Source organism: Myotis yumanensis, unplaced genomic scaffold, assembly GCF_028538775.1.
Source record: "Myotis yumanensis isolate MYYU_CA2020_CCGP unplaced genomic scaffold, mMyoYum1.0.hap1 SCAF_3, whole genome shotgun sequence".
Lineage (NCBI taxonomy): Eukaryota > Metazoa > Chordata > Mammalia > Chiroptera > Vespertilionidae > Myotis > Myotis yumanensis.
The window spans coordinates 86,267,640-86,290,130 of NW_027223754.1; the positions used below are offsets into that span (position 1 = coordinate 86,267,640).

Sequence of the window (22,491 nt, forward strand, 5' to 3'; positions counted from 1 at the left end):
TCCTCCCCCCCGCCCCCCGTGCATGAATTTTGTGCACCAGGCCTCTAGTCCTACATAATAAAAGGGTAATATGCAAATTGACCCTAATGGCAGAATGACCAGAATGACTGCTGGACCAGTCACTATGAGGCGCCTCTTGCTCTGATCACTCACCACCTCTTGCTCTGATCACCTGATGGCCACCCTCGGTGGGGGTGGGGCCGGTGAGCGTGCAGGAACAACTGACCTCTCAGTCCCTTCCCCCAGCTGTCAGGCACAGATCACCCAATGGCAAATGGGGAACCGGAGGTGGGTGGCGGTGGGGGACGGGGCTGGCTGCAGGCAGCTGGGGAAGATGGCCCTGATCACAGGCCAGGCCTAGGGACCGTACCCGCACATGAATTTTGTGCACTGGGCCTCTAGTATACGAATAACTGCATAGAGAGAAAGAGTCTGAGGGATGTGATTAAATCTATAAAGGGATCAGTGAGGCAGAATGAGGAGGGCTGATTCTCACACAAAAGAGGGGTTATTAAGACAGGATTCACAGCTGAGACCACGTGGGCTGCTTCCTACTGATGCCTGTCCCTAATGCCAAGCAGTTGCCAGTGGCTACTTTGAAGACACCACATCCTGCCTGCTTGGACATACCCATGTGACCTTAGAGAGTAAGAGGAAATTGCATTTGTCATATTTATTTTCTTTTAAAAAATTATGACATTTATTGGGATCACATTGGTTAATAAAATATTATAGATTTCAAGTGTACAATTCTATAATGCATCATCTGTATATTGTATTGTGTGTTCACTACCCCAAGTCAAGGCTCCTTCCATCACCATCTATCTTCGCTTTACCCTCTTCTACCTCCCCCACCCGTTTCCCTCTGGTAATCACCATACTGTTAACTGTGTCTATGAGGTTTGATTTTTTTTTTTTTTTTTTGCTTAATCCCTTCACCTTTTCCATCCAACCTCCAACTCCCTTCCCCTCTGACAGCTGTCAGGCTGTTTTTTATACCTATGAGTTTGTTTCCATTCTGTTTGTTAGCTTATTTTGTTTGTTAGATTCCACATATAAGTGAGATCACGTGATACTTGTCTTTCTTTGACTGGCTTATTTTGCTTAGCTTAATATTCTCCAGATCCATCCTGCAAGGAGTAAGATTTCCTTCTTTTCTACAGCTGCATAGTATTCTATTGTGTAAATGTACCAGGGCTTTATTACTCATTCATCTACTGATGGGCACTTGGGCTGCTTCCAAATCTTGGCTATCTATATATATAAAAGCCTAAGCAACCATCCAACCATCTGACTGTTCGACCAGTAGCTATGATGCACACTGACCACCAAGGGGGAAGACGCTTAACACACAGGCATGGAAACATGGAACAGACTGATGAATCTCAGAGGGAAGGGGGAAGGGGGGGGGGGGGAAGAGATTAACCAAAGATCTTATAAGCATACCAGAGGCCTGGTGAATGGATTTGTGCACTGGTGGGGTCCCTTGGCCTGGCCTGTGGGGATTGGGCTGAAACTGACAGTCTGACATCCACCAAGGAGTCCCGGATTGCGAGAGGGCGCAGGCCAGGACGAGGGACCCCACTGATGCACGAATCTGTGTACTGGGCGTCTAGTTGTAAATAACGCTGCAATGAACATAGGAATGCACATGTCTTTGGATTCAGTGTTTTGGGTTTCTTCAAGTATATTCCTAGAAGTAGAATTGCTGGGTCATAAGGCAGCTACATTTTTTTATTTTTTGAGAAAGCACTATACTATTTTCCATGGTTACTGCACCAATCTGCATTCCCACCAACAGTGCATGAGGGTACCCTTTTCTCCACATCCTTGCCAAAACTTGTGATTTATTGATAATAGCCATTCTGACAGGTGTGAGGTGATATCTCATTGTGGTTTTGTTCTTTTAATCCTCATCCGAGGATATGTTTATTGATTTTGGAGAGAGGAAGGAAGAGAGACAGAGAAAAAGAAGAAGAGAAACATTGATGGGAGAAAGAAACATCAATTGGTTGCCTCCTATATGCACTCCCACTGGGGACTGAGCTCACAACCTAGGTATGTGCCCTGACAGGGAATCAAACCCATGTCCTTTCATGTACAGGACAACACTCCCACCTACTGAGTAACACTGGCCAGGGCTCACTGTGTTTTAAATGTGTATTTTTGTGATGATTACTGACTTTGAGCATCTTTTCATATGTCTATTGGCCCTCTTTATGTCCTCTTTGGCAAAGTGTCTTTCATAATTTCAAACTCTTTCTCATACCCAGAGATTCCCCTCTAACCCACTAATCAAATAATGTCAGAGGTGTTTTCTGAAGACTTTCTTATTTAAAATGGAAAACAAATGAAAAGAAAAATGAAAGCAGAGAGAAGAAGGGAAGGAGTGATAAAAAAAAAAAAAGAAATCAGTATTTACAAGGGCCCTACTATATGCCTGGCACTGGTCTAGGTGCTTTTGCATATACTGTATTTGTCACATTTACGCCTCCTTAACTTCACATTATCTGTCTTAATATAGACAAAGAAAATGAAGCTCAGAATGGTTAAGTAACTTGTCAAGGGTCACAGACTTATAAATACAACTAAATTTGAAGCCACGTTTTAGCCCAAAGGTCATGATCTTCCCAGTACACTGAGAGGTGTTTAAAGCACATACATGGAGTTTCACTTTTGTGCTAAATTTCTGTCACCCATGATAAATGGGTTACACCTATACAATTAATCTACTTACATTCTCCATTTTACTTCCATTTTGTTTACCTTGTCAGTCCATCATTTGTTGTAAACTGCCTCAAACCCCTTTTGAAAAGAGGCAGCACGTAGATAAGGCCAATGGTAAAGACCCATCGCTGCACACCAAGGTCACCTCAGAGAGAGGCAGACAGCAGAGTCACCTTCTCATCTGACAGACAGAGAAGCCAAGGTTAAAGGACTGTTCCAGACCCCACGGGACTGGGCCAGACTGCAGATAAAAGCTTAGCCTCTTGGTTCTGAGAACACTTCCTCTGCCAAGTATTTTCAATGTTTGGTTAGTAAGTGCCTGGGAGCTCTCCTCTCTGCTTCTAATTTCCCTCGGATTCTTGGAGAGCCCTGTGTATCTGGCACTTGCTTCAGTAAGCACACTGAGAGGAGTCCAATTGGCATTTATTTAATTACCATAAACAGATGTATCACTTTGGCTTCAATGAGGCAGCTTCTTAATGTGCTCATCAGCTCTCCTGCTTGTGGGAATGCCAGGCAGAGCACAGGCACAACAGAGGTGCCCATGGTGCCAGAGCCTGCCCTGTTGCTCTCCATGCCAACACCCAGGGGCACTGGGATGAGCAGGTGTCGTGGGAGACTGGGAATGATGGTGATGGAACATTACCCATGTCTGAGGTACTTCCCTCTCAGAATTCCTTTCATTCCTTCCACTTCAGTGTCCCCTGTGAGCCCTCTGCAGCTCTGTGTGATGTTTTCCAGATGTCAGGACTGCTGGATGAGTCTTAACTCCAAGCTTTACTTTGGTGACTTCCCTCCACAGCTCCTGGCTAAGTGTTTAGACATTCTCTGGTGTCAATATAAACCATCGCCTGAATTTCTCCAGCTTGCACAACTGGAAACAAACCTCACAAACATCATTCCACTTTCCTCAAATAATCTCCCCTCTCACCTTGACGCCTCCCTCACTCAGTTCTTCCCACAGCAGTTTTGGAAAGAGAAAATGTTTGAAGGGCATTAGGAGAAGGATTTACTAGAGGCTGAATTAAATTAGGTAGAAAATAGTCATCAAATGTTTTCCTCTTTGCTTTAAAAAATTAATTTACACAAAAGTATGGCTGCTAATGAGAAGGGAAATTTCAAATGCCTATGGATCTCTCAGAGAACAGGTGTGACATGGTAAGAGCCATGTTCTCTTAAAGCACATTTTTGCTTTAGTATAAAAAGATTTCTTTCTTTTTTTTCTTTTCTCAAAGAAAAAGTGGCCGGTTTAATCCTGTTCCAATGCTCAGAGAGCATTTGCATTTCTGATGTCCTCAACTAGCTCCCATTGTCATTGAGAAACAAGTCAATCACCCATCCCAGATTTGGAGGTCACTGCTAGTTTCAGAGGGTCTGTCCACCTGTCAAACCATGTAACCCATTTTTTGAAAAAGTCATAGGTCACAAATTTCCTTTTCTGCAGGATAATTTTGAGTTGAGCATTTAGGTAAAGTTGTTGCAAAGATTTCTGTCAAGTATTGTATGCAAATCATAATTTTTATTGAGCCTGAATTTGGACAGTTGGGCTCTTTGTAGAAGCTTCTAGATAACCAATCCTGTGATGAAGAGGGAGAGACAGCGTAACATAGAGGTTAAAAACCACCACTCACTGGATGCATCCTTGCAGAAATGACCTAATCTCTCTACGCCTCAGCTTCCTCCTGAGTAATGTGGGGATAGACTGATGGCATGGTTCTGAGGATTTTTTAAACAGGCAATTAACTCAGGTAAATTACTTAGCACAGCACTTGGCACTTAGCAAGTTCTCCATAAACATTAGCTAATAAAACACACAGATGTAGTCTTCATTTGGCTCCCCCAGGGAGACTGAGATAAGGACTTGGATGTAGGAGCTTATTTGGGAGGTGATTCCAGGTAGCAGGAGGAGAGAACAGAGTCCCTGCTGTAGACCACAGGGCTTGCTTTCACAGGCAGCTCAGAGAAGCCTAGAACATGCCCCCCAGGGTCATCCACCAGCAGCTGGAGCATCTAGTGTGTGTTTGATGTATATATACACACAAGGGTGAATAAGTCAGAATCCCAGATCAGTATTTTTAAATGAAATACTAGTATAATACACTCAATATTAGATCTATAGCCAAGCAAGTTGGCTCACTTGTTTGTTGTGAGAAGAGAACACTAAGGGATGACATACCAATATGTGCTTAAAAGCACAGAATTTTAATTTAAAAGATTCTGCCACAAAGAGCTGCGTGACATTGAGCTGCTTTGATATTCTGTATAATGGGGAATGAAAATAATATACCACTTCCTAGTGGGAGTCAAATGCACTGCATTTAACACAGTTCCTGCACATAGCATGCCTTTCAGTAAAGAGTAGTCATTTTGCAGTTGTTCTTATCATCATTATTATTATTGTGTGCATAACTGAGACACTAGAAAACTATTGTTGGAGGGTTTCAGGATGTGTAGTCAGCTTACCTTAGTATAAGTCACAATATACTCCTTTTAATAGAAAGGGAACCTGAGGTTCTGAGTGACTGCTTGCCTCAGACTTCCCAGCACATCCTTGACCAGGTTGTAGAAGTTAAAGCTGAGGGGCTGAGGGGCTGACTACAAAGCTGGGCAGATGGCTAGACTTGCTGGCTAGACTTTTTAAAATCTTATTATTGATCTGCATTGGTTCCATCTCTGTGGGACTTTGCAAATGCCAAGCTAACCCCATCTTCTTTCTCCAAACACCATCTGCAATGGCTTTTCTCCTCCATAGAGGACACCCTCTGGTTTTGTCCTGGGAGGCCCGCCCTATCCTGTCCACAGGCCACTCTTTCCTGGCTGGAGTTCCTGATGCTGTAGCTGGAGACAGCCCTGCAGCACACAGCTCCCTACTAATCATGGATGTGTGATTAAATATACATTACAGGACCAATAAATGATTGAGATACAGCATCTCGCAAGGAAAACTGACATTTCCAGTAGACCACACTTCTGAATTATGCACAAGGACCTTGTTTTTTGGCTAAAAACCGTAGAATCGTTTCAAATCCATTTTCTGATGGCTCTTTCATCCTGGGCCCATGCTCAAGATAAAAATGTAGCATTTGTAGCAGAACTTGATCCATCCTGTTATTCAAAAGTCTGGGGTTTTAGCTTTGTGGCTTTGGTAACTGCACTTGGAGCCTCATCCCTATCTTTGCCAGCACTAGAGACACAAGGAATATTTATCTTTTGAATGCCCACTGTTACCCCACTGGTTTATACTCCGGCAAGTTCCTGGGCACAAGGACCCCCAGTGAAGATGTCTAGCACTGCCATGGGTCTTGTTATAAAAGCAGTGTCCCTAACCAATGCCCCAGCCCCCGGCAGTGTGGTGGTACAGATGAAGCAATGGATTCTGCCCCTCATCACTGTGACCTTGGGCAAGTCGATTCATCCCTTGGGACCACATCTGTTAGAATACAACCTAGAACTAGAACATCACTCTGGTTATCTTAGCTTGAACATATATGCTTCAAAATCATGGTCACTCAACAGATCTGTTCCCTCCCTTGTCCCCAACACCCAGTTAGAAGAGGAAAAATTCAGTCACCCATACAACCTAGGCTAAAGAACCTTGGCCACATCTTGTGCATCAGGTAATATCTCTAAGGGGCTCCACTTAATAGTAATAGTGACTACCATTTATGGAGTATCTATTATGTGCTAGGTGCAATGCTAAGCACTTGACTTTGGTGACTTCACATATTATTTCATCTTCACAACAATCATTTTACAGATGAAGAAGTGCAGGCTCAAGGAGGTCAAAGGCATTACTCAAGGAACATGACAGCATTGGATTCAAACCCAGATTTGTCTGACTCCACCACCCATACTCGAGCTTTAGCTAGGATGGTGCTCTTCTTTTCCAGGCCTACTTTCCCCCTTGCCTCTGTCCTGAGACTGGAGTGACCCATCACAGCCTGGGTGGAGGAGAAGGGTCTTCTTGTTCATCCCTAGTCTTTCTTCCTCAGTGCTGGGGACCAGGTTCCCCCCTCCACCGGGCTTAGCATCCCGTGATCTTGCACTGCTATTTGGAGATCACTTTGGGTCCAAAGAGGTTGGCTTCTCAGAATTACCATAAAGTGTGTGTGTGTGTGTGTGTGTGTGTGTGTGTGTGTGTGAATGCGTGTAGAAACAACTCAGATTGGAGTGCAGGGGACTCAGGCCCATGGCCTACCCTGGGACTTTGTAAAATTCTCTGATGATAGTGAGATCCAGGAATTTTCTTGGCTCAGAAAGATCAGGGTGTCTTTCTCAGCCTCCTTCAATTCCAAGGACTGCAGCCTCCATTGAGCACTGGCGCCTGTTTCATCTCCACCCCACTCAGATCAAAGCTACTTCTCAAGGTAGAAAGAACTGAAGGGCAGAAAGAAATATTCAGTCTTCCAGGGAGCGTGTGGTTTTTGCCCACCAACCTCCACCCTCCCCGCTGAATCTCAGTGGTGTCACTGGGCCTCAGATCCACAGCCTCCGGATCAGAGCCCCCTCACAGAGTCCTACCCGTGTGCTCACTCAGCTGCTGCTAATGAAAAGAAATCATGCATAAGTCATGAGGGACAAGTTTCAGGCTGGGTGGGGAAGGGGACTGATCTGCCTGGCTGGCTCCTGCCTGTGAATGACAGGGGACTCCACTCTTCAGCTGCTGTCCCAACATAGACACCCTGTTCTCCTGAGACCCAGTGGGCTGCTGGACTCAGAACCCAAGCAGAGTTTAGAGTTTTCTTTGAAATTTAGCATTAAGGACAAATCCAACTTTTATGTGAGGTAAGACAATGTTCTATTCAAAATTCTCTTCAAGGCCAAGGGCAATTTGCATACCATGGAACAGCAAACACTGGGGCTCACAGAGAAGGAGGCAGGCGGCAGAGAAAGACAGCCAGCGGGGATCCTGGGGAGTGGACACCAGCTTCTGAGGAGCCGCTTTCATTGTAATGACCTGGTTGACAATAACTGCTCTTTACAGACTCTCCTCTATGGCAGACATTTTCCTTATGTGAGCTCGTTTAATTTTCACAGCCACCATAAAATGTGGGCATTATTGTCTCCTTTTCATAGATGAGGACATAGAGCCTCTGAGAGGCCGAGTCATTTGTTCAAAGTCACACATCAGCAGGTGGCACAGCCTGGACTGGAATTCAGGACAGTCTCTCCCAGAGCCCCGGTTTTGCCCTCCACCCACTGCTTCCCTCCCTGTTAAGCTGGTGGGTTTAGAAAATCTGCACCAAGATAGATGAAACTACCATATAATATAAATAATATTGAATGTCAACTGTAATTGAAAAATAAAATTAAAATAAATAAATAAAATATACACCAGGGGCAAATATAAAACACTATGCTTTTGACACTACGTATCTTGTTATCATTTGATTTTCAATATACGATGTGTATGCATCCATGTAAATTGTATTATTTTTAAAAGAGTTTTAAAAAAAAGGAAAGAAGATTTATGGGAGAGGTGGAGAAATAAGGGGGGATGATAATGTAGAGGTTCCAATTTGCTAAGAAAATGTGGGTCTGGTGAAAGGGAAATGGTTGAGTGTGGGGTACAGCCATGGGTTCATCCTGCTGGCCCAGGGCAGACTGATGATGGGGCACCAGAAGAGTTCCTGGGATTTTTTTGCTTCCACAGAATGTACCAATGCAGGGCCATCTAGTTAGGGTTGATCTGAAGGCATCCCAGGACAGTGCAGGGAATGTAGGTCTGTCACTCAGAGGCCTAAATTTTGGTTCCAATTCCGTCAGGAAATAAGTTAATTTTGCAAAAGTCCTGGGTTGAATGGTGGCCATCCAAAACAATGGATCATATCTTAATGTCTGGAACATGTGCGTACCTTATATGGCAAGAGTGAATATTATTTTATATGACTAAAGGTGTGACTACATTAAGATTCTTGAGAGGAGAAGTTTATCTTGGAGTATCCAGGTAGGCCCTAAATGCAATCACGTGTATTCTTATGAGATAGACACACAGAGAAGAGAAGAAGGCAATGTGACTGCAGAGACAGAGGTTGGCGTGATGTGTCTACAAGACAAAGAACACATGGAGCCACCAGAAGCTGGATGAGGTGAGGAACAGGTTCTTCCCTGGAGCCTTGGAGGGAGCGTGGCCCTGTTGTCACCTTGATTTTGGACTGCTAGCCTCCTGAACTGTGGGAGAATATGTTTCTCTGATTTGAAGCAACTTAGTTTGTGGTAATTTGTTATAGCAGCCATCGGAGACTAACACCAGTCACTTCCCCTCTCTGGACTCAATTCCCTCGACTGTAAAATACGATTTAACCCCTCAGTTCTGACATTCTCCCCATCATTCCCTAAGCTGCAGACCCTCATAGGAGGACAGGTCTCCATTCTCTAGATTGACCCCTTCCATGTGACATCAATGTCTAAATAGGTCAAATTTTCCCTTTGGGGAACAGAGCTGGTTGAGACAAGATGACTTTGCTAAGAGTAAAATATGTTCCCAGACAGTTAAATTTTTTTCTTACTGTTAATTGCTAGAAAAATATTCAGCCTCACCCCAAGGAAGCCATCCAAATAACTCTGATCTCTGTGCATTTCAAAGAAAGCTCTCAGTATCTGCTTTCTAATTTCTTCCAAACAGTCCCTGAAGTTTGAGGGACCACGGTTAAAGGAGTTCCATAAAATTTGCTTTGGGAATGTAATCCCCATCAAAATCCCAATGTCATTTTTAAAGAAATAGAATGAGTAATCATCAGATTTGTATGGAACCACAAAAGACCCCAAATAGCCAAAGCAATCCTGAGAAAAAAAGAATGAATTTGAAGTTATCACGCTACTTGACTTCAAATTATACTACAGAGCTATGATAATCAAAACAGCATGGTATTGGCAGAGAAACGGACACACAGAGCAATGGAACAGAATAGAGATCCCAGATGTAAAACCATATTTATATGAACAGATAATTTTCGACAAAAGAGCCAGAAACACACAATGGAGTAAAGATAATCTCTTCAATACATGGTGCTAGAAAAACTGGATAGCCACATGCAAATGAATGAAACTAGATTACAGTTTATCCCCAATGTACAAAAATTAATTCAAAATGGATCAAAGACCTATACATAAGACTCAAAACAGTAAATTACATAGAAGAAAATATAGGTACCAAACTTATGGACCTTGATTGCAGAGACCTTTTATAAATTTGACCCAAAAGATAAGGGAAGTAAAGGCAAAAATAAATGAATGGAACTATATCAAACTAAAAAGCTTCTTTCTGCACAGCAAAAGAAACTGACAACAAAACAAAGAAGCAGCCAACCAGATGGGAGATGATATTTGAAAACAGTCGCTCCGACAAAGGTTTAATTTCCAAAATGTATAAGAACTCATAAAACTCAACACCAACCAACCAACCAAACAACCTAATCAAAAAGTGGGCAGGAGTGGGGGTGGGAAAGGGGGATAGAGACACATATGTAATACCTTAATCAATAAAATAAAAACAACTGCAAAAAAAAATGTGGGCAGAGGACCTGAAAATACACCTGTCCCAAGAAGACATATGAACAGCCAACAGATATATGAAAAGATGTTCAACCTCATTTGCAATTAGGGAAATGCAAATCAAAACTACAATGAGATACCACCTCACACCTGTTAGAATGGCCATTATCAACAAATCATGCAATGACAAGTGTTGGAGAGATTGTAGAAAAAGGGAACCCTCATCCACTGCTGGTGGGAATGTAGACTGGTACAACCACTATGGAAAGCAGTCTGGCGATTCCTCAAAAAATTAAGAATAGAACTACCATATGAGCCAGCAATCTCTCTCCTGGGTATATACCCAAAAAAACTCAGAATCATGTATTCCCAATTATATATACATCCCTATGTTCATTGCAGCATTATTCATGGTGGCCAAGCCATGAAAACAAAGAAAGCGTCCCAAGATAGAGGACTGGATGAAGAAGATGTGGTATATTTACACAATGGGATACTACTCAGCCATAAGAAAGGATGAAATAGCGCCATTTGCAACAACATGGATGCACACTGAGAACATTATGTTAAGCGAAATAAGTCAGTCAGAAAAAGCAAAGAACTATATGATTTCACTCATATAAAACTGAAACTCATGAACACAAGCTGCACTATGGTGATGCCAGGGGGAAGAGGGTGGGGGGGCGAAGGAGGTTCTAATATAAGGTGACAGGAGAGCATTTGACTTTGGGTTGTGAGCACATGGTACAATATACAGATCTTGTAACATAGAAACCTGTACCTGAAACCTCTATGTTCATGCTGACCAATGTCACCCCAATGAATTTAATTTTAAAAATTGCTTTGGGGCTGCTGGGTAAATGTGGTACAGATGTGGTACTCACCTCATCTTAGGGCCAGCTTCAGCCTTCTCTGCAACTCCATTACTAGCAGTCACCAAATGACTGCGCAGGACTCAGGGCATCCAGTTATGTGACTCAAGAGTCTCATTTGCAATTACTATTAACCAGAAAAGCCCCATGACTGCTCTGTGCCCACAGAGTAGAATATCATACAATATTCACAGAACCAAAGGGCTGGAGGAGGCTGCAGGGGAAGGCTTTAGAGTTAAGCTCCTGGAGTGAGCACCGCTGGCTCCTGCCTCTCCCTTATCCTTCCTGCCCTGGAAGGTGCTAATGAGCTGTGAGGAGGCTCAAGCCTGGACAGCAAAAGGAAGGTGGTATTATTCCTAGAGAACTCAGAATGGGGCCCTCCGAGGTGGCTATGTCAATAAGAACTGAGTAACTACAGGATTAAACAATCTTGTCGGAGCCTTTAACTGCTTTAATAAGATATTCAGGCTGAACACTCCAAAGGCCGCCTCTAAATTTCTAAAAACAATGCTCAGGTCTTCAGCTCTCATTTGGCTGCCTGCGGTGCTGTATCAAGCAGAGTTAGTGAAAGCCCCAAGGCCCATGGGATTTTCAAAGATTATTCCATAAAAGTAGGGGCAATGTTTGGCTTTGCCACACTTTTCTTCTTGGCTCCCTCCTTCGATGATCCTCCTCCTCCTCCATGCACCTCCCCCCGACCCCACATCCATCCCCACCGTCACTCAACATACTTCACCCACATAGGTTGGTCTTAGAATGAAATGCATGTGTTTGCTTCAAGTAATGGTACTAAAAATGCCCTAAGTTTCTATTTAGTGTCTGTCAGGCACTTAAAGTCATTACTGTCCCATGCTCCTCCCACTATTGTGTGTGCATGTGGGTAAACTCAAGGTTAACAGGTTACAATAGAGAAGAGCTCTGGAGAGGCTGAATAGAGGTAGAGGTGGGGAGGTTAAGGCCTCACATCTGGAAGCTGGGGAGGACACCGGGGGTCTCAGCAATGATGCTGACACTAACAAGGGCCTCTTGCAAGTTTCTCAGAAAGCATCTGACTAGTCTTCTTTCAGGAACTGGTTTATCAGGGGCTGTGGGTAAGAGGAGGAAGTTGCCCAGCCGGCCTCAGCTCAGCTACTATCTGCTTGGGAAGGCTGTGGACCCACCCCAGAGGGGCTCTGCCGCCACCTCAGATCCTTCCCTGGAGAAGCCTGGGTTCAGGGATTCAGGAAGCCTGAGTCCAGTCCACCCCTCCAAGGCACCTCTGGAGATGGGGGTGAAGGGAAAGGGATGCCCAGGGCAGGCATTATAGAAGCAGCTAGGGTGGATGGGAGAGGAGCAAGGAGAGAAAGGCACTTTGGATTTGGAAACAAGAAAAAGACATGAGGGAGAAAGGAGTGATGAATCCAGACCAGGATCAGAGCCCTCACTGGAGCCAGCCTGGGCCGCTGGCTGCACTTCAGTAACCTCTGTGAATGAAGAAGCAGAGGGCCACCAGCCAAGAACACTGGCTTCTTGGCCTTGGTCACTTTCAGAGCGTAGGAAGAAGTGGGGGCATTGCCTGCGCAAGGAGCCCTCCCTATGGGCAGAGACAGACAAACAGACAGTGTCATTTGCACTCCACAGAGACAGCTCTGCTATAGATCCTTCCCTTGCCTGGGACTTGCTTAAAGCAGAGACCCCTCATATTCCAGGCCAGCTACACTAAACATCTCTTTTAATTAGGATGGGATTAAGGGGCTAAATGACTTTAACCAGGGTGTCTGCATTCCCGGGAAGTCTTCTGCCTTCCATTTAGAAGGAAAGATATCAGCTTTGAAGGAATCCCAGGTTACTTAAGTAATTGCCATAATAAGATTGAGAATGAAGGTGACCTATACAAACATGATAAATACACAATTTTCTCTGCTCAGAAAATGAATTTTGATTATAACTCAGCACTTGCCTCAGGCCCTAAAATACTGTCAGCATTATCAGGAAATCCCAGGAAAGGACGAAGGGCAAAAATGTTTCCACAAAAGAAAACAAAGCCAAAAACACAGTCTTCCCAGCCCTCTTAGGTAGCTGCGTGCCACCTAGAACATTGAAAGTGAGGTTGCAGCCCCTGTGTCCTTAGTCATCAACCCAGGTACCAGCGTGTCCTACAGAGTGTGGGGAAGCACCACAGATCAATAGCTATTCTGGGTTAACATTGCCACAGTTTTTTTTTCTTTGAAAGAATTTTTCCCTGTATGGATCACAGCTTATTATATCCTAGGCATATTTCTGTGGTCTGTCTATGGAAATTAATGCTTACAAGGAGCACTTTTCTTTTGAGGTTTTATGTATTTTTAATATAAGTGATGGGAGCAGCAATGCGCCTGTGGAATTGGTCCTTTAAAAGCTCTGCAAATGACTGTTAACCCTCAGGTTTGAGAAGCAGGTAATAAGCACCTGACGCACCACCTGGATCATGGATGAGCACAAGGTGTTACCTGCATCTCCACGGAGGCAGCCTGGGCTGCAGAGGTGCCTCTGCCTGGCACGGCCTCTGTGAATCTCGTTTGTTCTGCTGCACCCTCTGGTTGCATTAGCAGCACTCAACTTGCTTTGCTTACCTGCAGTGAAGCTCATCTGAGCCAATCTCTTAAGTAGTTTTTTATGGAAAGTGGAAAGCCAAATGAGAATGTATTTGAAAAAGTGAGCCATGGAAAGTAGCCTCGAAAAGCATATGTCACCTATTTTTATGTTACTGCTTATAGCGTTTCTAAGTCGGCTAAAGGCTTTAAGTGACAACTTTTGAAGTTCCTGATGAATCCCTACACATTATGTGCAATAACATAATTTCTTTGAAGGAGAGTGTTATAAAGCACATCCACCTCTAGTATCTCTTTTCAGCCTCACAGAGCCATGGAGGAGGCAGGATAGGAATCTGTATATTCATCTTGAAAGGCTCAGAGAGGTTGAGTCTTGAGGCCACACAGCTCATCAGAGCTGACCCATGGCCTCCAACCTGACTCTGGACTCCTGGACGTAGGCAGCAGAACTACTTGTCAATATCCAGACACACATCGCTGAAAAATATACGCAAATGCACTGCACCCACCCCACACCAAGATCTGAGCGCCCCTCTGCTCCTCCATCAGCAGCAGTAGGCAATGAGCCACAGAAATCCAAACTTTGGGAAAGCTAAATCTCATAAACAATTTTCAAAGATATTGAAATGCAAAACAGGAGTAAACAAAATGTCTTGCCACAGGGAACTAACTAATGTAAAGTGACAAAATAATGGGAGTTTGAATGTGCTCTCAAAAGTGGCCATGAAATGGAATTCAGAATCACATTTTAATATGTACACCATACACTTGCTTGGCCAAGGGTGACTAGTGGTGAGTTCTCACTTATAAAACTAAGCCATAAAAGAAATAGTGAAATGAGGAGAAAGAGAGAGAGAGAGAGAGAGCAAGAGAGAGCACGGGGACAGAGAGGGAGAGGTTGCGTGAGATGGTGTTAGCCACAGCTTGGGTACCGCAAAACGCCAGCCAGGACTGGCTGTGACAATGGCCCCAGGGGCTCCAGGCAGCTGTCCCTTCTAAGGACTTGCAGATATTGGGGGGCGGGTGTTGGAGACACCCACCAGCGTTGACCTGCAGTGATCTGACCGAGAAGAGTCTAACTCTTTCTAGGAGTTTATAAAGTGATGAGCAACAAGCAACTCTCTTCCTGCCCAAGATCAGTCAGTGGTCAGAATAACAGATCTGTCCTCATAGAGATTATTCCAGCACATTCTTCCTACAGACGTGCCCTTCCCCCTCTCTCTCAGCCCTGGGTATAGTGAGGACAACTCCCAGTGAGTCCATCATTTATTTTAGCACAGAGTCATGATGGCTGTTTCGTATTTGGGGAGTTCAGCTACCCTCCCCCCCCCCCCCCCCCCCCCACACACACACACCCCTCCACTACTGCTCTGCTTTCCCGTCTTCCCAGCTAGTGGCTCTTGATTCATTTCCCCGTCATTCTTGCCCGGGATGTGGTGCGGTCCTCCAGGATCCCATATTTTGGCTGTTCTTCTAAAGAGCATTGACCTGAAGGCACAAATGCAGAGGCAGCGGCGCCAGACGCGCAGCCGGGCGGCCGCAGGCAGCACAGCACCCGCAGCCGCCTGCGGTGACTCAGACAGCAGCTCGGAGCCGGTTTCATTATTGTACAACTGAAGCGATTCTGCCTCCTCCAGTCCTCGGTGCAAGGGGGCGGGGAGCGGGGAGCGGGGTGGGGTGAGGTATCTAGCTCACATGAAGCAAACACAAACTCCTGATCTCTCTCTTCTCTCTCTCATTCACACCTATGCTCACTCACTCAAGCCGAGTCTGAGCACAAGGAAAACAGAGCCCCCCCCCCCTTGCCAACTCCAGGTCCCAGTCCGGTGTTTCTGCCCCGTTACTTCAGTGGCAGCCCGAGGGGCCTTCCAAAATCCGTGTGCTTGCCTGCTTCTGCAAACACATGGGACAGGCTGCAATCTGGGTAACTTTTCAACCCTGTCTACTGAACATTTGCCTACAAATATCTGGGAGAGAGGGGCGGGGACGCCCCCTAATCCCTGCCTCCGCCACCTCCACTTCTGACCCCCACCAAACTCTTGGGCTGACGCTTGGGGGCTTGGGGGAAAGAAACTAGCCCATCACTCCAGCTGTTCTGGCCAGTCAGGGGGAAAAGCAAACCGCCACGAAAGCACCAAGCCACCTAGAGAGCCAGAAGGAGCGAGTCAGCCTCTGAGTCCCAAACACGGTCCTGGCCCCAGCGAAACAGCCTTAGCCAGGAGCTCCGTGCACGCGCGGGAGGGTCACTCGGTGCACGCGCGGGAGGAGAAAGGACTTGAACCCTGGCGGCGTGAATATAAAACCATAGAGAGCAGCTCACCTTCAGGTTGTGCGTGGGGTTTACGACGCAGACAAGTTGGCCAGCGGCGGCGAACACCCGTTTAGCCTTGTAGTGCTGAAAGCGGAGGTGGATGAGATCTAACACAGCTCCAAAGCACTGGGTAAAGAAAAGCATCACAACTTTTGGGGGGTCGTTGGCACAGGAAGGCAGCGACGCAGCTGTAAGTCCTTGGGCTCTGAAAGGAGCGCAGCCGCTGAGACACTCCGCTCCAGACCGGCTTAGCGAGCCTTCATATTCATCATCAAAACAAGATGGTTAGAATCTTGCAGCAGTGAGGCGGCCAATCAAAAGGACAGAAGTGTTATCCTTGAGGTGCAGAGACAGCCAATAACAAATGCCTCCCCTACTGAAACTCCCTGATGAATTGAGCCTGGCGGAGAATGTATTATTGAACATTACCATAGATCAGCACATTGCATTTATCTTGTGATTACAGCCAACCATACATAATGCTGGGGAGATCGGCTGACAAAATTGATTGCTTAATGTGTCTCCATTTATTAATTGACTTAATTTAACGTAAGAGCCTTTCTTAATGGGCTGGCAAAAACGTAAAGCGTTTCAACCTCCAAATAGTAAAACAGCCTGTTCCAAAGTAGGCAGATGGATAACGCTGATCGTGGCTCGACTCACCAGAGCTGCTCGGGAGAAAAATCAAATATTACAAGACTCGTCTGATTCCAGATAAGGATTTGGCAGGGGAAGAAACATACATCTTTTAATCTTGCGCTCTGACCCTCTCTGCAATTTGGGTTTCAGTCCCTTGAAAAAATCTTACTCTCCACTCTTTATAAAAAGGAAAGAAAAAAAAAGAATTCCACACAAGGAAAACAGACAATGTATATACATATACATATACATATACATATACATATACATATACATGTATATGTATATATATACATATATCCATAATACTGTAATTACTGAAGCCTGAAGATATTAAACCATAAAAATGCACTGAGTATGCTTCTAAAAATAATGAAATCCCTGATGCATGAATGCACACCACAGAAAACCTACACAGAGAGGAAAGTGGCTTGTAAATCAGCAAAATAATTACAGATGCAGAGGGTCTTTGCTTGTCATTCATTTGCATATTGGTGGACAGCCAATTGCTAATTAACCACTAAATTGCTGGATACCTTAAAATAGAAACTAAGAGCACACATACCACATCATTTGCGTGTGCCTGCGAATGCCAGCAGCATGTTTCTGCGCAGATCAGGCGGAGGGCATGCCAGTCCTCAGACTGCACTCCCCTCTCTTCCGAATGGGGCTGGGAGCGGAGCAAGCCCACTCGCAGGTTCTGGAAGAAAGGCCCGAGTAGCACCTGAGGAGTTACAGTTTCAGGGAGTAGGCAGCCTTCCTGCCTACAGCAGGAGAGTTGAGTGTGTGTCTCCCTCTTCTTTGGTTGTTTTTCTATTAAAAGTTATCCCAAATCCGGTGTGTGGGTGAGCAGGGGCCTTCTGCCCGAATTGCATCCAGAGTTGTGAGCCCATTGCTCCTTCTGGAGTGGCTCTCACTCTGCTCTGGCTATAGAGCTTGGGTTGTAATATATGAAAGCGTACGTACATGTGGAACACCTATTTTGTAGCCTGGTCAGGCGATTAAATCAACAACACCTTAAGATACAGGAGGAAAATGAGCAGGTTTACTGAAACCAGGACGAAGCCCAGGTATTAGTTTTAATTTAAATTTTAAACCAAACCAAATGTCTTAAGAGACAAATAAACCAGGCACCAATTAAAATGGAAACCTGGTACTTTCTAAAATAATTGCACTGGCACAAACCTAGAAGATGACAACTGTTGAACTGATTAGGACCTCATTGATATGATATGTTCATAGGATATGAGTCCCTGCACCTAGTCATTAAACAGTGTGTAAACAAGGTTGCTGACCCACAATACCAGCATTCTCTCTCTCTAGCTTTTCTTTTCCAGAACAATCAGTATTTTAGTGTTCAGCTGAAAAAAATTCAACATTTTTTATTGCCTTACTTTTTTTTAAAAGATAAAAGTAAGATTGCAATTTCATAGATTTCTTAAAAACACATCTAATAATTCATAAAGGTCCAAACTTCCCTTTTTCTCCATCCTTGGTTAGAATGGAACTATTGTGTTTTTGTTTCTCCCTTTGTGCAGCCTTAATCAGGTTTCTTAACCCTTTTAAAGTTCGGATTCCACACCTGTCACAAGAGAATAATAGAAATTTATTAATTTCAAGGTCATTGTGAAGACTAAGATGATGTATCTAGAAGTACCCAGCACAGTGCCTGATCCAAAGCAGCCTCACAATAACTTGAGTCCAATGAGCACCTTAGTGGAAGGGTGATTATTTGGCAGTATGCTTCTTCTTCTGCTCCATGAAATATTTTCCCTACTGATATTCATGCTGTCATCCAGGGTCATGGAAGCAGAGGGCATGACAAGAGTGAACTTGGCTCCTGCTATGTTCTTACGGGTTAGTGTTCCTGATATTACCTAGAGGCCTGGCCTGGGAGTGAGGGTTGAAGGGCTAAGGAGTGCATACTGACATCAGTGGTGAGAATAGTGCCATAGACCTGCTATTGTAGTTTTGTTACCTTGGTCTCAGACTTGACTCCTTGCTCTAACTCTGTATTCAAAACTGCTTTATGTCACTCTCTTTTAAAAAATATTTTATTAATTGAATTTATTGGGATGACACTGGTTTGAAAAACCGTACAGGTTTCAAGTGTACAACTCAATAAAACATCAACTGCATGCTGCATCCTGTACCCATTAACCCTAAGCAAAGTCTCCTTCAGCTCCCATTCTCCGCCCCTTTGCCCACCTCTACTTAGCCCCCACCCTTTTCCCTCTGGCTAGCACCATACTGTAGTCTCTGTCTATGTCTTATACTAGTACATATGCTTTTTGGCTACTCCCTTCACTTTCTTTCATCTGGTCCTCCCACGCTCCTGCCCTCTGATAGCAGTCAGTCTGTTCCATGTATCCGTGGCTCTATTTCTATTTTGTTCGTCAGTTTATTTTGTTCATTAGATTCCATATATAAGTGAGATCATATGGTATTTGTCTTTCTCTGACTGGCTTATTTTACTTAGTATAATAATCTCCAGTTCCATCCATGTTGTCCCAAAGGGTAAGATTTCCTTCATATTTACAGCCGAGTAGTATCGTGTAAATGTACAACAGTTTTTTCATTCACTCATCTCCTGATGGGCAGATCTTAGCTATTGTAAATTATGCTGCTGTGAACATAGGGGTGCATATATTCTTTCTGCTTGGTGTTTCAGGATTTGTAGGATATATTCCCAGAAGTGGGATCACTGGGTCAAATGGCAGTTCCATATTTAATTTTTTGAGGAAGCTCAATACTGTTTTCCACAGTGGCTCCATCAGTCCGCATTCCCACCAGTAGTGCACGAGTGTTCCCTTCCCTCTACATCCTCGCCAGCACATGTTGTTTGTTGATTTGTTGATGATAGCCATTCTGGCAGGTGTGAGGTGATACCTCATTGTCCTTTTAATTTGTATCTCTCTAATGATTAGTGATGTTGAACATTTTTTCATATGTCTATTGGCCACCCGTATGTCCTCTTTGGAGAAGTGTCTATTCAGGTCTTTTACCAATTTTTTAATTGGGTTATTTGTCTTCCTGGTGTCGCTTTGCATAAGTTATTTATGTATTTTGGAGATAAATCCCTCATCATATGTACTATTGGCAAATATGTTCTCCCAGTCAGTGGTGATTCCCTTTTCATTTTGTTGATGTTTCCTTTGCTGTGCAATAGCTTCTTCGTTTCATGTAGTCTCATTTGTTTACTTTTTCTTTTGTTTCCCTTGCCTGAGGAAATATGAGCAAAAATATTGCTATAATAGATGTCTGAGTTTTTAGTGCCTATGTTTTCTTCTAGAATTTTTATGATTTTTATCTTGTGTAAGGTGTAAGTTGATGGCCTAGTTTCTTTTTTTTGCATGTACCTGTCCAATTTTCCCATCACCATAGAAGCATGAACAAACTGTTGAACTTCAGAGGGAAGGCAGGGGAGGGTGGGTGGGAAAAGACCAATGACTTTGTATGCATATATGCATAACCTGTGGACACAGACAATGGGATGGTGAGGGCCTGGGGGTTGGGGGTGGTGAGGACAAGAGTGGGCTGGAAGAGGTTAATGGGGGGAAAAGAAGGACCTATGTAATATTTTTAATAATAAAGATTAAAAAAACAAAAACCTAAAACACCAGAATAAAAATAAAAATACTGATAATTGGTACAGGAAAAAAAAGATTTTCTTCATATACTTAGGTGCTTCTATGTTGGGTACATAGATATTTATAAGGGTTATATCCTCTTTTTAAACAAATATTGATTTTAAAGGGAGGAAGGGAGATAGGTAGGTAGGTAGATTGATAGATGTTGGATGGATAGATTGATAGATAGATAGATAGATAGATAGATATTGATGTGAGAGAGAAACATCAACCAGCTGCCCCCTACATGCACCCCAATTTGGGATTGAACCCCCAAGCAGAGTATGTGCCCTGACCAGGAATTGAATCTGCCACCTTTGGTGTATGGGACAACGCTCCAACCAACTGAGCCACACTGGCAAGGGAAAGGGTTATATCCTCTTGTTAAATTGATTTCTTTATTTATTATGTAGTGATCTTCTTTGTCTCTTTTATGGCCTTTGTTTTGAAGTCTATTTTGTCAGATATAAATATTGCTACCCCAGGTTCTTTTTTGTTTGCTTCCATTTGCATGAAGTATTTTTTCATTACTTTACTTTCAGTATGTGTGTATCTTTTGTTATGAGGTGGGTCTCTTGTAGACAGCATATATATGGGTCATGTTTTATTATCCTTTTAGCTATCCTATGTCTTTTGATTAGACCAGTGATGGCGAACCTATGACACGAGTGTCAGAGGTGACACATGAACTCATTTTTTTGGTTGATTTTTCTTTGTTAAATGGCATTTAAATATATAAAATAAATATCAAAAATATAAGTCTTTGCTTTACTATGGTTGCAAATATCAAAAAATTTCTATATGTGACACGGCACCAGAGTTAAGTTAGGGTTTTTCAAAATGCTGACAGGCTGAGCTCAAAAGGTTCGTCATCACTGGATTAGACCATTTAATTTGTTTACATTTAAGACTATTATTAGTAGGTACTTATTAATTGACATTTTATTCTTTATACCTATGTTCCTCTCTCTCTCTCTCTCTCTCTCTCTCTCTCTCTCTCTCTCTCTCTCTTTCTCCCCCCTCTATCTCTCTCTCCCTCTCTCTTTCTTCTTCTTTTTCTTCTTCTTTTCTTCTTCTTCTTCTTCTTCTTCTTCTTCTTCTTCTTCTTCTTCTTCTTCTTCTCCTTCTCCTTCTCCTTCTCCTTCTCCTTCTCCTTCTCCTTCTCCTTCTCCTTCTCCTTCTCCTTCTCCTTCTCCTTCTCCTTCTCCTTCTCCTTCTTCTTCTTCGCAATCCCTTTAGCATTTCTTTCAATACAGGTTTGGTGATAATGAACTCCTTCAGATTTTTTGGTCTGGGAAGTTCTTTACTTCACCTTAAATTTAAATGATAGCCCTGTTGGATAAAGTAGTCTCGGTTGTTGGTCCTGGCTTTTCATCACATTGAATATTTCATGCCGATCTCTCCTGGTCTGAAGTGTTTTTGTTAAAAAATCAGCTGATAGCATTATGGGCACTCCCTTGTAGATAACTAACTGCTTGTCTCTTGCTGCTTTTAAGATTCTCTCTTTGTCTTTAACTCTTGGCAATTTAATTATGATGTGTCTCAGTGTGTGCCTCTTTGGGTTTCTCTTGTTTGGGACTCTCTGAGCTTCCTGGACTTGTAAATCTATTTCTTTCACCAGGTAGGGAGAGTTTTCTGCAATTATTTCTTCAAATAGGTTTTCAATATCTTGCATTCTCTCTTCTCCTTCTGGCACACCCACAGTGCAAATGTTGGTACACTTGAAGTTGTCCCAGAGACTCCTTACACTATCTTCATATTTTTGGTTTCTTTTTTCTTTTTGCTCTTCTGATATGGTGTTTTTTGCTTCCTCATATTCCAAATCACTGATTTGATTCTCAGCATCCTCTAGTAGAATCCCTGTAAATTATCCTTTATTTCAGTTAGTGAATGCTTAATTTCTGGCTAGTCCTTTTTCATATCTTTGATGTTCTCACTACAGTACTTGAAATTCTCACTAAGGTCCTTGAAAGTCTCACTATGTCTCTTGAACCTCTCATTAATATCCTTAAGCTACCTTATAACCATTGTTTTGAACTCTGTATCTAGTAGTTTGCTTGCTTTCATTTCATTCAGTTATTTTTCTGGAGATTTCTTCTGTTCTTTCATTTGTAAGATGTTTCTTTGTCTTCACATTTTGGCTGCTTCACTGTTTGTTTCTATGTATTAGGTAGAGTTGCTATGTCTCCTGGAATTGGTAGAGTGGCCTGGTGTAGTAGGCGTCCTGTAGGGACCAGTGGCTCAGCCTC

The 22,491-nt window shown here is 43.5% G+C and overlaps 1 protein-coding gene across 1 annotated transcript in view; it reads right to left on the minus strand.

Moving 5' to 3' along the window:
• Positions 1–16,232, minus strand: part of SIAH3 (siah E3 ubiquitin protein ligase family member 3) — an 85,420-nt gene extending 69,188 nt beyond the window's left edge. Inside the window, exon 1 of the mRNA XM_070407467.1 lies at positions 15,984–16,232. Coding sequence (XP_070263568.1) covers positions 15,984–16,118 — 135 coding nt within the window. The 5' untranslated portion in view covers positions 16,119–16,232. The remainder of the gene's footprint in view (positions 1–15,983) is intronic.
• Between the last annotated feature and the right edge of the window lie 6,259 nt (positions 16,233–22,491).